Here is a 16,776-nt window from a genome sequence, read left to right on the forward strand (position 1 = left end):
TGATTTCGATTTTCCAATGGGCTTTCAACATCGTATGTTACGTTGTCATTGTTGAAGCACTCGAAAGGATCACGGAAAATTTCACTTTTAGTACAATGTATTACTTTCTATTTCACGTGGGTGTCTAGTCAGTTACGTGTCCTACAGAATCGTGAATTTCGAGCAGGTTATGTTAATAAGCAGGTCACCATGTCTTTACATCATCCACTTGGCATTGACTGTACGAATGGCATTAACGATTCATCTCGTAATATCATAGCTCGATAGAAATCTATAGTTTTTTACAAGATGCGCATGGGAACTCCATTCATCTGGGGATAACACTCGAAAAGGCTACGTCGAAAAAGTGCTTTGAGGAACTCCGTTAGAATGTTTAACACCAAAGACTATTTGTGATGCTAGATGATGTAGCGTTAATGTACTACAATATTCATAATTACCCAGACAGCACATGGATGTCCATGGACGTCCATTATATGTCCATTTTTTTTGACAAAAGACGTCCATAGGACGTACGTTTGTCACAACTTCGGACATAGGACGTCCGATGGACGTACATCGGACGTCCTACAGGTCCGATGTCCAATAAGGACATCCTTATTATGTCCAATTTATGTCCACGGACGTAAATCGGACATACGGACATAAATTGGATGTGAAACGTACATCCACTGGATGTCCGATGCTGTCTGGGTATGTGCTATCAGCACTATTATTCTCGAGATAGTGCATAGGTAACATCAGCGCTGATAAACTTCATGAACATTAAAAATACTATGAACATATCACTATGGAAAACAGACCCTTTTTGTGTCATTGCATTTGAATGTTACATCATTGTTTTATTATTTGCATATATGATGGATAATTCTCTGTGGGAATAAAGTTTCAGGATACTGAGACTGAAAAGGAGTTTAAACTATAACTCATCAGCTAGTGTTTTTGAATCGCAAACCAATAAGTTCGTTAAATGGTATACAACGATATGATGCAATAATGTTAACTATTATTGTTCGTAGAGTTCGTTATTATTACCCAAGCAACATAAAATATTGCCAAATATCTATATCTATAGCAGCCAACTGTTGGTCAATTAATTTGTGTTGCTCGCGCTCTAAAAGTAATTTCAATACCATAACATAGCAATGTTAGTAGCGTTAATGACATCTCCCTAAACTCAAACATTCAGAAAGGCCTATCTTCGTTCGAAACGGATGAAGATTGCGGCAAGAACAGGTCGCCGAATAGGTCGTATGAAATTATCTCAGACCTGTTTTTATTCATCGTCGATTGTATAATTAATAAATCTACCGTCGATAGCCTTGAAAGATAACCTTCCCCGACGTCCGTTTCGCCCTATCATGGCCCTGAACAGAAGGATGCATCTTCTTTGGCGAACACGCCTCACCTCCCAGAAGCTAAGCAACGGATTTGAGAAGCACAGCTGCACGCATCATACGTGATTTGGATGTGAATTGCCATTCAATAGACATGGCTAGCAGGTCTATCTATATAAACCATCGCCGAACAGACAGCAAAGTTTAGTCGGTCGATCGTTTCAATCGTGAATATAGGCTTCTCGACGGTGTTCTTCTGTGGATGACGAGGAACTATGACACTTTCATGACGTTACCCCAGGTGAGGATGTACACCGCCCCTTGTATCGTTCATCGTATTCGATCATTAATGTAATTAATCGTTCCCATAAACGCGTGGTGCCTGAGCAACTGATGCTGCTTACGCTTCGCGTCTTGTGCTGCGCAAAATCAAATTCTTTTTCGCCGAATTAGCAAGGACGATTGCACGACGCTGAGGAGATAAATGTGACGCCACGGTATACTTTGGATAATGATATAACCGATTGTCGTTGTTCCCTGAAGAGCTTACGGTATGTACCAAATACGCAGTTGTCATTTTCCAGTGTTTCATCGTCGAATAGTTTCATCACTCCGCGTTTCGTTTATCTTCTCGTGCCGCAATTATCTTAAATCTACAGCTTTTGAAAACTTCCGTTTTTACTCTTTGTTGTAAAATGTAATTAACTAGCCAGTGTACGTGTGGTGACCAGTGGTTCAGTAATCAAACAGTCACTTCGAGCGAAGATCCGAGCTACTAAAACCACACCTCATCTCATCGCGCGGATGTCGCGCGATTATAAACACGCTTAACGTTATGAAAAGTTCAACTTACAAAACTAACGTTGAAGCTATCGAATGAAAGCGAGCTTTCTCGCAATGTAGTAGTATTGCGCAACTTGAATAAATGTCGTACGTAGTGTACACGCGGTAGTACACGCACTGAATAAGAATAAAAAGCAAATACAAACGGCGGTGACGTTTGCGAGAACTTATCAATTTCGATGTCAGTGGACGTTGGTGACACGTCGAAGAGAGTCAACATTGTCATAAGAATCGCGAGGAGTCGAACGCGTTAAGAGGAAATTCAAATATTCGACTATGTCAAGAGATACAGAAGAATATTCATGCGGTGCGTGTGATGCGAAGCAACATCGATTCTACGCACCTTTTGCGGGCTGTAAGTGACTTTGCGATGGAGGGAGGCTGGCTCATTTACCGGCATATAAATACGCAGGCGGTATGCAAGAATGTGGAAGTCTGTTAGCTGATGTCAAATCGCGCGTTTTTCAATTATAATCGCCTCGAATTTTTCTACATCGTGTTGTTGCATAGGTATTCGCATCGTCGGTTTGTGCATCGATCGATCCGTAAAATATCGCGTGTGCGGCCGTGAAATCTTTCAAGACGCTGCTGGATTTTCGACGATTCAAATCAGAGTTGATTCTCGTCACGATCACGAAGACTAACACGTGTTGTGGACCTATCGAGCCGAAAATCACCCGAGAATCAAGTGCACCAGACGCTCATATTGTATAAATATTTATTAAGAGCAGATTTTTTTAATTGCTTATACACTTTGCTCGCTCCTCTAACAGATATTCTTGAAGATTTCCTCGCTACTAAATGCCGTAAAAAAACTTGTCGAAATGCTGCTATTAAAATACTAGCTTAACGAGTGAAAAGATATTAGAAAAGCGCTTTGATCGATACCTCCCTCGTAGCGAAGCTTATTGCTATGCGATCGATATACTCGCGCAGCACTCCACTTGCATACCTCGACACGTCAATTAACAGACTTGCTATCCTGAATTGTTAATGCGAGAAAATAAACTCTCCTCGTGGAATGTGACGAGCGAACTTCTCTCGTTGTCAAATAGGACGATATTATTTGCGATGCCGAGCAAATCAACAATAAATCGATAAAACGATAAAATGCATCGTATTAATATATCTTTATCTGTGTGTATGTTCTCTTTTTTGTAAATTACGTGTGTATGTATTATGTTTTCTCGTCCATTATATGTACCATTTGTAATGCAGTTTAGCTTTGTATTGCTTAGGTTATAATTATAGCATCAATTTTTAAGAAGCTTAAATAATAAATGTCAGTTATAAATACGTTTAAAATATTAATAGTAATTTCCTCATTGTCTCGTTAAGTTACACTTTTACGACAGTCATGATGCGCGTTTATGACATGCATCTTGAATGCACGAGAATTAATTATGTTTTATTTCCCGCTCACGTGCTATCCTGCACAGACTGCCGAGAAACGAAAGAGAGAGAGAGAGAGAGAGAGAGAGAGAGAGAGACAGAGGAAAGATATGTTAAACAAAGCTGAAGTAGTCACATACGCGAGACACTTCTCGTTTCATCCTTATTTGCACATCCTTTTAGCACGCTTGGTCTAAGTGGCAAGTGATTTTAATGGAATTCCGTCATAAAATGTTCTTATCGTGTCTGACAATTTGAAATATGAATTAATTGATAGAGAGACCAAGAGCCTTCTCGAAAATGCATCTTCTCATCATTTCATCGCGATTTCTCATCCGTTTCTACTAATGCCAAATTGCAATGTTTCGTAATTGTAGTTGAATCGCACGCCAGGCGAGATGTGGATGTACGTTACCTTCCTATTTGTTATCTACGCCCTGTACACGTTGTGGGACTACGTGAGAATCTACAGATTTGTCTTCACCCTTAATGGACCGAAAACCGTGCCTATACTGGGCAACGCGAACGCTCTTCTCGAGAAAAACTGTGAGTAATCAACGTCGTTAATTAAGAAAAACGAACGTAATCGTCCGAGATTAATCGTTCTTAAGTGAGTTGTTTTCTTTATGACGAATAACGTACTTAGGACAACTGTCGCGTTTTCGTTTTAGTAATGCAGAGGTTCGCGAACGAAAAGTCAGATTACGGTCGCATTTTCCGGATATGGGTGATATTCTTGCCGTATGTCGTGCTAATAGAACCGGAGGACATCCAGGTAGTGCTCAGCAGCATGAAGCACACACGCAAGGTAGGCTTCTACAGGCTGCTCAATAATTTCATTGGCAAGGGTCTCATCTCGCTGGAGGTCGACAAGTGGAAGGTGCACCGGAAAATCTTGCAACCGGCGTTTCATCTTCACGTACTCAAGAGTTTCATAGCGACGTTCAGCGAGTGCGCCGATCATCTAGTCAACAAGCTGCTCGAGAGGAATGGCGAGGAAGTGAATCTCACAGTGTTCATTAACAATTCCGTCTACGACATATTGCTCGGTAATGCATCATTCTTTTTTATTCGTTTTGAACTCCGTCATTTTCACAGGGAATTTTTGCCCTATCTTCGATGCGAGAATGCTAGGCTAGATACATGAGATGTGCGAATCAAGAATTTTTATGTCGAATCGAATCGAATCGAATCTCATTTTTTAAATTCGAATTCGAATCGAATCGGATCTATGAAATTTCACTCGAATTCGAATCGAATCGAATGAAATCGAATCGAATCATTAAAAAATTTAACATGACTATTAAACATGCAAATAATGATGGAAGATTTTAATATGAAAGAGAATATTGATAATGTAATATCATCTTAAAGTAAAATATATATTTAAATATTTCAAGTAATTTATAATTAAGTTGTTAATTATAAGTCAAGTTAATTGCAAGTTAAGGGTTCAAACATACAAACCCAGATGTCCTGTTTTATAGCTGATGCACGCAAACAATAATGTATTTGATTCCTATTCGTATTATTCGGGTTCGAATCATAGGGATTTGGATTCGAATTCGAATAGTTCGCACATCTCTACTACGAGGGCAGTCTGAAAAGTTCTCGGCCTGACACATAGATGGCATTAGAAACTATAATTGTATTGGAAAGTGGCATCCTTGATATAAACCCATGTCAAATTTTATTTCGATCTGTCAAGTCATTCGAGTAGTAGCACCAGTTTAATATTGACATGTCATTGTCTTTTTTAAAATGGAAAAGATTGAATATTGTGCAGTGATTAAATTTTTTGTTTTGGATGGTTTAACACCAACAGAAATTCATCCGAAATTGTTAAAAGTATATAAGGATGCATAACCTTCACTTTCCACTATGAAAAAATGGGCTACTCTTTTAAATCTGGTCGTACAAGCCTCGACGATGATCCACGCGAAGATCATCAAAAAACTGCTATAACACCACAAAACATTCAACAAGTCCATTATATGATGTTAGATGATCGACGAGTGAAAATGCGTGAAATAGCTGAGGCCATAGGCATCTCAAAAGAACGAATTGGAAATATTTTGCATGAAGAATTACATATGAAAAAGCTTTGTGCAAGATGGGTGCCGCATTTGCTAACAATTGACCAAAAACGCATTTGAATGCGTATTTCTTAAGCGTGTTTGGATCGTTTTAAGCAAAATAAAATGGATTTCAAGCGTCGTTTCATAACTATTGATGAAACTTGGATCCACCATTATACACCAGAACGAAAAGAACAGTCGAAACAATGGATTGAAGCCGGTGGACGTGCACCAAAGAAAGCAAAGACGGTTCCATCAGCAGGAAAGGTTATGGCAACAGTTTTTTGGGATTACAAAGGTGTTTTGTTGATCGATTATTCTTCAGAAAGATAAAACGATTAAATCTGAATATTATTGTAACCTTTTGGATCTATTGGATGCAAAAATTCGTGAGAAAAAACCTGCTTTAAAGAAGAAAAGAATCGTTTTCCATCAAGACAATGCACGTGTTCACACAAGTGTTTTGACAATGGCAAAATTCAACGAATTAAAGTACGAATTGCTTGAACATCCAGCGTATTCACCAGGTTTGGCTCCCTCTGACTGTTATCTGTTTCCAAACCTGAAACAATTCCTGACTGGAAAGCATTTTACATCAAATGACGGAACTATTGCAGCCGTGGATGGATATTTTGCAGACCTTCCGGAATCACACTTTAATAATGGTATTGAATTATTGGAAAAACGTTGGAATAAATATATTGAAGTTTTAGGAGATTATATTGAAAAATAAAATTATATTTCACGGCAAAAAAAATTTTCTTTCGTTGTTAGGCCGAGAACTTTTCAGACTGCCTACGTAGATACCAGAATAAGATCTTTTGCGAAGAATCGCGTTTATTTGTTTTACGTCATAACAATGCAGTTTTCTCGCGTAAATCTTTTTCATTTCCATTAAACGTTACAAATTTCGATGAAATTACAAAACGTTATACATGAAACGTATCGTCTAATCATCAGGAAAAGATGTGTTATTATGCACTAAATGATTCAGCGATTGTCATGCATCGATCAGCGCAGATAATATGGTTGTAAATAAACGTTGTTTTCAAAATAGTCCTATAGCTATAACAGTATCTTACTTTTTTAATACTTTGTTTTATATATTTCGCATGAAATATCGCGCTGAGGAAATCATGCGTGTAACATTATAAAAGTACACGCGGATATAATGTTACAGTAGAAATAATAATAGAATTTGAAAAATAAGAAACATGTCAACATCTTACTTTTATCTGTTATATTTTCGTGCCGTTCCATGCATTTCGTTATCTGCATTTCCATGCATTTCGTTATACCTTCATGCGTCCCGTCCCATACATTCTGGGGACTAACGTCTGCTGTTTACAAATTTGCTGTCAATATTTCTGATTTCAACAATATTTAGAGACCTGCTCAATCTAGATTCCAGATTGGTTTTCAAAAATAAATTCACGACGCGACATCAACCCATATCGAACAATTTGTTTGTTGTTCTTAGCAGGACAAATTCTACTGTCAGTCTCTACTCCTGTACTAAAAGTTATAATAAAAAGGGAAAAAAATGTATATAAAGAAATTGAAAAGAATTTGCGAAAAAAGCCATAATATTCTATATTCGTGTATTAATTGAAATATTTTCCTAATATTCGAATGTTTGTCAATGTGTCTCATCGATGCTTCACATAATCGAAGGAAAACGAACACGCTGTGTATTTGACTTGCAAAACGGAATTGAAATATTTCTGCGGTTAGATGTATTTTCGTGCTTCATTGAATGCGCATAAAGTGTAAATAAACGCTAATTGCGCCTACGAGACAATATCTATTAATGTGCATGCATACAGCAGCACAAACGGACGTATGCATCATATGCTGCGATAAAGATGCGTTTGTTTTTCGACGTAGTCGTTTGGAGAAAATCGATACGGATCGCGAACGATCGTTAATACACACGGGATGTCCTCTTTCTTCCAGAAACACACGCCTTTGCGAAGGAAGCGGCTAATTAGCACGAAAATACAAATCGAGAAATTCCACAGGCACATACATATACGGTTGAGTAAAACCCGTATGTTGATTTTTAGGATCTACGTATCGCTAAAAATTGTTTAAGTCTTTAAAAAGATATGTTTACTCCTCGAGTTTCCATCGGCCGTACTTTAACATTCGATCGGCAATGTTGATCTCGATGGTCAAATATTGACCATACTATTTGCTTAGTCATTATTTCTTGTTTCCTTTTTCTTTTAGAGACCATATTGGGTATATCAGCAAGTCGAGGAGACAATAACAGCAAGGCCGATATGCCGTTCGGAAAGTGAGTGCAACGTCAGCACAATTAGCGAAGCTTAAGTGAAGCTTCACGGACATTGGAGCGCGTAACTTACGTGCATCATGATCTATACGGCGATTATTAATGTTCACTATGTATTTCATACAACAGAGGCCAATTTATGGCGATACAAAGATTCGTGCGGCCGTGGCTGCTGATCAACTGGATCTACCGATTGACGGAGGCCGGTAAAATGGAGCAGCAGCAACAGAAGAATCTCATCAACTTCTGCTGCAGGAAGATGAAGGAGAAACAGGAGTTTCTTCAGAAGAATAGTTCCTTGATAGTCGAAGATGAGTCGGATGCGCCGATCAAGAAGATAACCTTGCTCGAATACATGATTAAGATCAACGAGAAGAATCCTTCCTTCATCGAGCAGGACATCATTGAGGAATGCTGCACCTTCATGTTAGCCGGCATGGAGTCTGTCAGCACCAGTACCGCGTTGACGCTCTTTCTGTTAGCGCTCAACCGCAATTGGCAAGAGAGATGTATCGCCGAATTGGACGAGATCTTTGGGGACGACAGGAGATCGCCCACCATGCAGGATTTGAAGGAGATGAAGTGTCTGGAAATGTGCATCAAGGAGTCGTTGAGACTGTATCCCAGTGTGCCGCTTTTCGCCAGGGTACTTGGAGAAGATGTGAGAATAGGTGAGATTCGAGGATACCTTTGATGATCTTCAGTACTTTTTTTCTTTTCAGTAGATCTCATAATCCTAGTTTATTGTCTATAAACTTTCGCGAGAAACGTGAGTCTGTAAAGGCTTCAGAACGACTTGAACGTAACGACTTATACATAAGAGTTAATCTGAACTTATTACCGTGTCGCACAGGGAAGCAAATAATACCAGCCGGTTGCGGTATATTTATACTGCCGTATTCCACGCATCGCTTGCCTAATCATTTTCCCGATCCCCATGACTTCAAACCGGAACGCTTCAGTCCCGAGAACTCGAAAGGAAGACATCCTTATGCTTATTTGCCTTTCAGCGCCGGACCTCGGGACTGTATCGGTAAGAGAGGCGAAAACGAATTAATAAAACGAATCGTATGCTTGCTTGATTCTACTAGATTGTACGTTAAGTAATCTTGAATTTTTTCCCACATAAAATAAAACAATTCTGTGTTTTGATATCGTTATAATCTTGTGAAATAATACATACGAAAGATGACAAAAGATCATAAATGAAAACGGCATGCACATTATTTCATAAAATTATAACGATGTACAAATATAATGGTTTTATTTTGAAAAATCTGAGATTACCTGTACAATCTAATACAAGATAAATCTGGCTATTCTTCACACTTATTTTTATCTTTTTCAGGACAAAAGTTCGCCATACTCGAAATGAAATCGATCATCAGCGCTATATTGAGGAGGTGTCGACTGGAATCGATATGCGGGAAGGAAGAAGTGATACCCAAGTTTCGAATGACAATTAGAGTACATGGTGGACTCTGGGTCAAAGTAAAACCGCGCGATGAATGCAACTATTAGCGAAACGCAGCTATTAGCTTGATGAGCCAACTATAATTTTGCGCCCTGTAAATAGATAATAATTATATTGTACATTGAGAGGAATAAAAGGAAAGAAATCGACTTTGTATTTTAAAAGCTTACCTTTGCAAAAACAAGTATGCTCAAAGTATCTGGAGTAAATCCAGCTGAAGGAAAAGCTAGTTTTATAAATGCCATATTATAAGTCATTGACGAGAAATCATCAACTTTAAATTAAATATTGTCATTATATTTTATTGGATAAATGCGAAGCATGACCGAATTCAACATACAATTATGCGGAAATTTCTTATAGAATTAAATGCGAAAAAAATGTTTGATCAGTCTCATTATTCTTTTAGTTTTCTTATCAATGCAGTTTCGAAATTATATCTTCGATATCAACTGATAACAAAGAATTATTATTAACTCCATTTTCTTAATTCTATCTTTTCATTAAAAAAAATAAAAAGTGCAAATACGCAATAAATGTATGTACAGTATATATATATATATATATATATATATGAAATTGTGTGTAATCTTTTTGTAACGAATCATGATGTAATCATAATGATAATAATAATCATAAGAAATAAGTTAAACTTGAGTTATCAGATGGCACTGATTTCCATATTTATTTCTCTAATATACTTTCTCGCAAAGTTCCTTCTCTCTTTCACTAGATCTCAAATATATGTCTATTCTACTCTAACACAGCGCAGCAGATAAGGAGACCACTAACAGGACCACCCGTGTAATCTCATCCCCACCACTGTTGTCATTTGCGTCTGACGTGTACGTTAGAAGGTTGTCAGTTGGTCAGTACGTGATTGCGAACTAAACATTGTCATCACGTACAGAGAATACGTTACGAAATTTGACAAGTTAAAAGTGAACTTCATATCTCTATTGACACTTTTCAACAAGAGTTCGACGTTCTATTTCAAACATGGTCTATGTGACAGATGGTAATATACTTTAACCTAACCTTATGCATATCATGACTAGAAAATATATCCTTATATCATATACACGATAATTTGCTTATAGACGGTAGCGTAGTGAACTCTATTCCATGGAGTTTGAGGAGAATCTTTGGGCTTTTCACAGGATTAATCTACATGGTCATTATGTTGTAAGTGAAATAACGAATGCAATAATAACTGAATAAAGTTGAAATCAAAGTTTAAAATGTAAATTTTGGATTCACTAATAAACTTGTGTCCTTTCTTTTCATGTATGATGCAATGGACATGATGGAGACAGCTTTCAAACATTGATTAATCCTAATATGAACCAAGCAAGTGGTCAATCTACAAGTTTCCGGTCAAGTTCTGGGTAATGTATCCCCATAAAATAACATTCAAATCAAGTGATAAACTTAACCTAAAAGAGGTATTAATTTCAATGATTATTTATTGCATAGGCTGCATCCTCCTACCCGTAGACTTGGTAGACCCAATACAGGAAACAATGTTGACATTCCATTTTTTGGAGGTTGCAGCAGTTGTGCGAAATGAATAGGCTTAAGAGATAATCGAAAAACTGAATTCAAGACTATGTTTCGCATCAATTTCTGCACGATCTTTGTTATATAAGATGACTTTATCTATCCAATCGTAATAAATCATTCTTATTAAAGTTAGATTTCTAACAATTGCTATGAATCTTTAACTTTTTATATTTTTTTACAGAATAAGTTTCTATAAGTTTCATGGAGCATTATTTATTTGTTTTATATAGAATGTAAAAATTATCTCTTTAACAAGATTCAACAATACATTTTTCTCTTATTGAGCAATACATTTAAATAATACAAAAAGCAATAATCACCCATGAAAATAATATAACGATATCCTTTATTGAACACCTACCGAACTTACATATTCATTAAAATATTATAAACGATTATAAATAAAAAGAATCGTCGGATGTGCATTAATATATCCGATAATTATTTTATATTTACAATTGTATGTATATTAATTAAGAAATTGTGTATATATTAAGGTATATATTAATTAAGAAAACGAAGTCTGACAAGCGAAGTCTTCTGTATTATTGTAAATGAAATAAAGTGGTATAATCTAGCGAGACTTTGTGTTCATGTTTGTGTGTGTGTATGTGATGTATAAATACAATAGCTTTGTATACCTGTTAGATCGAAGCAAATCTCTATATCCGATGTGATAAGATCACACTGTAGATTCGAGATTCCGTTCATATATATGATCATTTCTATGAGAATTATAAGATCTTCGTGATCAGACCCGCCGCAATGGTGGTACCTTCCAATCGCAACATAACTCTACCTAGCTGCTTAATATCCTTGTATAATTCCATGCAGACCGGGTTCTGCATCGCGACCTCAATAATCGCGCTCGAGTTCTTCGGCAGACAACGCGGTTTTTTCTTGATCACGTCGCCGTTGCTTCTGTGAAGCTGTGCGATCAGTTTTGTGATGACTGCCGGCTGTACCAGCGATTGCTGATGCATCACCACCGGTAGCCCCTTGGTGATCGGTTTTGCTATCGCGAATACAACCACATGCGCTTGAAAGCACGTGGTCACCGGCACCGGGTTCTGCGGATTGCAAATGATGTCGCCGATGCTCACGTTCTGTTGTTCGATGCCCGCTAAAGTCAGGGCAACGTGATCGCCAGCGAATGCGTTTGTAGTCGAGACTTCGTCTGATTGAAGACCTGGAAAATGACATTTCGAAAGTGTCAGTTCCCTTTGAAAACATCGCGACGTGGCTCGGTGGCAGGTCAACGTTCGATATAGACCTTTAACAATGGCGACTTCGTTTCGAGGTAGTATTAAAACTTTATCGCCTAAAGATACCATGCCTGTTTCAATATGACCGGACACGCAGAAGCCAGATCCAGTACCCTTGAATATATCATTGACCGAGAAACGGAATGGCTTATTTACAGGTCGTTCTGGGCATTTGAAATTATCAATTACACTGACTAGAGTAGGTCCGATATACCTGCGGAGTCACTTGGTGAGAAATGATTTCAAATTAAACACACCATTTATCAAGATCAAGTCACGGTTACCAGCTAGAAAGTTGCTCCTTCGGTTTCGTTACTATATTCTCGCCGGATAAACCGCTGCAAGGCACAAAAGTGACGGTGTCCTTGAAGCCAGCCTGTTTCAGGAACACACTCATCTTATCGACGATTTCATTGAACCTGTCCTTTGACCAGTTTACAGTATCCATCTTATTCACGACCACCGCCAGCTGCGACACACCTAAAAAATCCAACAAAATAGAACAAAACGTGTTAGTAAATCTAATGTCCGCACGTTGATATATCCATACTTGACAATTTAACAACAGATAACAGGAACATGGATTAAATTACCTAAAGAACGTAACAATAGTGCGTGCTCACGCGTTTGACCTCCGCTGTCGAATCCAGTCTCGAACTCGCCTCTGGTCGCGTCAACCACCAACAGAGCTACGTCCGCCTGCGTGGCGCCAGTTATCATGTTCGGGATGAAGTCCTTGTGGCCAGGTGCGTCCAGCAGGGTAATGGACTTTGTATCAGTCTCGAACTTTGAATGGCCTATATCCATTGTAATTCCACGTTCCCTGTGAAATATGTTCTGTGAACTTTGTGAAATTTGAGACTTTGTGAAATTTGACGGTTGTATAATCGCATTTTTTTTTTAGTATTTGTCTAATTTATATATATATATGTATCTTTTTCTACGATCACTTTGTGAAGAAAAGAAAAAGGAAAGGAAAAAAAAAGCACGTTCAACCAATTATCTTTTCTAAACCTATGATTACCTTTCCTCGCCGGTCTCATCGAGCACCCATGCGTATGCGAACGACTGTTTCCCTATCTTCTTGCTCTCTTGCTGATACTTATGAATGAGCCTCGACGGCACTTGACCCAAGTCGCAGAGCAATCGGCCGAGCAGAGTACTCTTTCCGGCATCTACATGTCCCACGACCACCAAGTGAAGCTGCTCTTTACTGTCGCCCCGCTTGTTTTTATATATTGCCTGAACGTCCACAACCTTCTCTTCATTGGACGCGTTTGACTTCACCTTAGCGTCCAATTCCGGCGTCACATGTCCCGACACGGGCGACTGGCATCGCGGGCTGTTCGTCTTCGAGGAAAATCCTTTCTTTTCCTTCTGTATGATATCTTCCTTGCTCTTGATCTCTGGACTGTTCCGATCAGACGACGGGCTCTGGCACCGCGGGCTTAATAGATCAGTGTTCTCTACGCCGCTCAAGTCAAAACCCTTCACTACGGGCCTCATTCCGGCCGGTACGACCTTCACTGTAGATGATGTCGTGACTTGCAGAGCGGACTTGGATGACAATTTGTTACCTGTTGTGAAATGCGTTCTCAGCCATGTTAGTCGTGTGCAGAAGGAAGCATGAAAATGAGTCTTTTGTAGTAAATAATTATATTGTTAATGTAAGCACAAAAATAACGTATAAACATAACAGAATTGTACATCTGATATAATTAAATATAATCATATCATATATAATTTGTACGATTTGCAAATTGTATTATGTATATATATCACTGTATATAACTTTCCTTGGTAAATTAATATTCGAAACTATGTATAATTGGAATCAATATAATTAATAAGTATTATAATTCATCCGGTTTTGTATAATACTTTACGTATTTCCTCAAAATCCAAAATATACAAATACAACACATCCGTCATACACTATACGGCAGTATTTCAAATTCAAAAATTAAGGCTAAAATAGAACAACTTATATAACCGTTAGAGAGATAAAAGTAAATGATCGATAAAATATGCTGAACTTAAATCTAAAATCTCTAAAATCAACGTCGTTAATCCGTGTTATAGTTCACATACTCTATCTATACTTCGTTAATTATTGAGACCGATTTGTTTTGTGATACGGAATAGAGAAGTCAAAAGGCTCAACCGTCTCACGATTCTGTACGAGAACTTTAAGAATTGGTTTTCTCGTCTTCCATTTTCTGCATAAGGTTCTTCCAAACATGGAAATATGTTTTTTTGTATAACAAAGCTTAACATGTCTTAAGGAACCCAAGTTTAAAGTTATTGGTAACATATTCGGTATTATTACATCGGTTCCATTCTTCATATATATCTCCAAATTAGGTGCATCGCGATAAAACTTTCCCGACGCAACCGAATTGCCAAAAGCGCTGTCGGTCAGGAGTTTTGCCTCTTTCAAAGCAATAGTCAAGTCGATCACGCAACTGTCAGGCGATGGAGAACGTATGTCGTTTATAGCAGTCATTGGATTTTGCAATTGTTTTTCCAATCTCACGTCCATCACGACGTCATTTTTCGAAAGAATATTCATGTTTGAGAAATCTGTCTGTAGTAAATCCACCGAATATTTATTCAAGTTACTGTTGTATACCAACTGTCTTTCGGAGGATTTTAATAGAGATTTATTTTTCGTTGCCTCGCTGTTATCCGTAATTGACAATTTAGGAATGACAAATTGCAAATTCGGCGATTGTTCTCTCTCGAGAAGTTCCTTGTCATCAGTTGGACTAGATTTTTGCAAGTGGTGCGCGGTTAAGGCAGCTAAAGAACTGAAGGACTGTGAGTCCGCGTTATGCCGCGGTGGTGTCTTCGTTATATTTAAATTTACAGATTGTGTATGATTATTAAAAGTGAGTCCAGCTAATGATGAAAAAGTTGTGGGAGAACGTTTGACATTTCTTAAATCGTCTATGCTATTGGAACAAGATGTAGTGGAAGCACAATCTTCAGGTGAATTATATTCCTTCTTGAAGGAAAGTTTAGGTATCGTGAATAAAAATGTGTTAAGCTTATCAACTGAAACACCTTACCTTACCGATGAAGTCCGGTACAGCACATGAAACACAAAAAAGAACAAATGTATGAGGTCATTAAAATTGTTCCAGCAAATAGATTAATAATAAAAATATATGCACTATATTATATATAACAATATATTATAGTAACAATATACCATATATAATTAAAATATCTTAAAATAGAAGAAATATAATCTTATGCAATATATACCTGGATGGGGTCCTGATCGTTCCTTGTTCACTGCCAGATCTGTAAATATATTTCAAGATTTCTTTGTATTAAACCATCCATCAATCATGATATCTATATCAAATAATTATATATATTCACTGAAAGAAAAATATAATAAACATACCACTGATACTTTTTGGGGAAGACTCATGTAAGATGGTATTGAGTGCTACTTCTGTATCATAATCTGATGCAATAATATGCTCTCGTAGCTTAGATTCAGTCACAGAATCGCCTATAACATTTCTGATTGATTCCATGCAAGACATCAACTTTGCTTTTTCCAACTCAGAGAGACTACATTTCTCATCAGGTGACGCTGAAACCTCAATGTCCTCATTGTCTTCAACTATATCTGGTTCTGTGATGAATGAAGCAATGTTTTGTTGCTTGCTTCGATCAAAAAGAAACTGCTGTGCTGTACATCAAAATTGTAATTAGCATAGGATCATATCTTATTAAAATGGCAATCAAGAGATGCATGAAGCAATGTTAAAGAATTTACCACTAGGTGATACACAGTAATCATCCTCTACTGAATGCCCATAAACGTCATCATAACCATCGTACTCTGCACAAAACATATTTTCATAATTTTGTAAAATTTCAAGAGTTATATCATACAAAACTTAAAGGATATAAAACTTATAAATATTGCCAATCGTAAGCTTATAGCTAGCGCAATAACGAACTCACTGATTAAAAATAAAAGAAAGAATTAATGTAGAAATAATGTCTAAACGTTATAAATTTGATAACTGAAGAGATTTACATATTACGTATGAACAGAAGTCTCGCTTACCATCGGAATAGTTCATGCAACGGACGTCCCGATGTCGTGACATGTTTTGAGTGTAATTTTGTGTCTAGAAGAGAAGTAAAGCGAGAAAGCTTTTCTCGAGCGCAAATTATTTATAAACTTCCATGTCACACAGAGTATATACAACTGAATTACAAATTACGGACAGTCACAGCTGGAATCAACGATGGAATTGTTGACTAGGCATCGGCCGATGAATCGATATTGAATTTTTTCTTCTTAAAAGATCGATTGTCTCTTCTCGGTGTTTTCAAATTCGATTTTTCCTCATATCGATAATTGTTAAAATATTCACTTTATCCATCGTTGAATCGCATTCATAATTTTCAAGAACTGAAACGTAGACTTTATATAAAAACTTTTCTTCTCCGTGTGAAACTGATATGAAATTTATACCTTTGACTCACTTCTGCCATC

At 37.4% G+C, this 16,776-nt stretch overlaps 3 protein-coding genes across 6 annotated transcripts; 2 read left to right on the top strand and 1 right to left on the bottom strand.

Moving 5' to 3' along the window:
• Nucleotides 1-1,433: 1,433 nt before the first annotated feature.
• On the top strand, nucleotides 1,434-9,556 carry Cyp4aa1 (Probable cytochrome P450 4aa1). 4 transcript variants are annotated; one of them, XM_011153100.2, is made up of 8 exons: nucleotides 1,435-1,638; nucleotides 1,791-1,888; nucleotides 3,950-4,118; nucleotides 4,244-4,621; nucleotides 7,883-7,949; nucleotides 8,076-8,617; nucleotides 8,800-8,979; nucleotides 9,295-9,556. In XM_011153100.2, the coding sequence occupies exons 3-8, from the start codon at nucleotides 3,971-3,973 to the stop codon at nucleotides 9,465-9,467; spliced, it is 1,488 nt and encodes a 495-aa protein (XP_011151402.1). In that variant the 5' UTR covers nucleotides 1,435-1,638; nucleotides 1,791-1,888; nucleotides 3,950-3,970; the 3' UTR covers nucleotides 9,468-9,556. The 4 variants fall into 4 exon arrangements, with proteins under 4 accessions (XP_011151400.1, XP_011151402.1, XP_011151403.1 ...); XM_011153098.2 differs by lacking the exon at nucleotides 1,791-1,888 and having other exon boundaries at nucleotides 1,434-1,638; XM_011153101.2 differs by lacking the exon at nucleotides 1,435-1,638 and having other exon boundaries at nucleotides 1,645-1,888.
• Nucleotides 9,557-10,229: 673 nt separating this feature from the next.
• Nucleotides 10,230-11,115, top strand: LOC105190374 (selenoprotein K-like). The gene is made up of 4 exons (XM_011153102.3): nucleotides 10,230-10,438; nucleotides 10,521-10,605; nucleotides 10,737-10,808; nucleotides 10,897-11,115. The coding sequence occupies exons 1-4, from the start codon at nucleotides 10,420-10,422 to the stop codon at nucleotides 10,988-10,990; spliced, it is 270 nt and encodes an 89-aa protein (XP_011151404.1). The 5' UTR covers nucleotides 10,230-10,419; the 3' UTR covers nucleotides 10,991-11,115.
• Nucleotides 11,116-11,312: 197 nt separating this feature from the next.
• Nucleotides 11,313-16,699, bottom strand: HBS1 (translation elongation factor EF-1alpha (GTPase) HBS1). The gene is made up of 9 exons (XM_025306745.1): nucleotides 16,342-16,699; nucleotides 16,045-16,110; nucleotides 15,664-15,957; nucleotides 15,519-15,557; nucleotides 13,273-13,825; nucleotides 12,842-13,071; nucleotides 12,533-12,728; nucleotides 12,257-12,462; nucleotides 11,313-12,172 (listed from the first exon to the last, which is right to left on the bottom strand). The coding sequence occupies exons 1-9, from the start codon at nucleotides 16,382-16,384 to the stop codon at nucleotides 11,718-11,720; spliced, it is 2,082 nt and encodes a 693-aa protein (XP_025162530.1). The 5' UTR covers nucleotides 16,385-16,699; the 3' UTR covers nucleotides 11,313-11,717.
• Between the last annotated feature and the right edge of the window lie 77 nt (nucleotides 16,700-16,776).

This window comes from Harpegnathos saltator, unplaced genomic scaffold, assembly GCF_003227715.2.
Source record: "Harpegnathos saltator strain DR-91 unplaced genomic scaffold, Hsal_v8.6 scaffold8, whole genome shotgun sequence".
In the NCBI taxonomy this organism is placed as follows: Eukaryota; Metazoa; Arthropoda; class Insecta; order Hymenoptera; family Formicidae; genus Harpegnathos; species Harpegnathos saltator.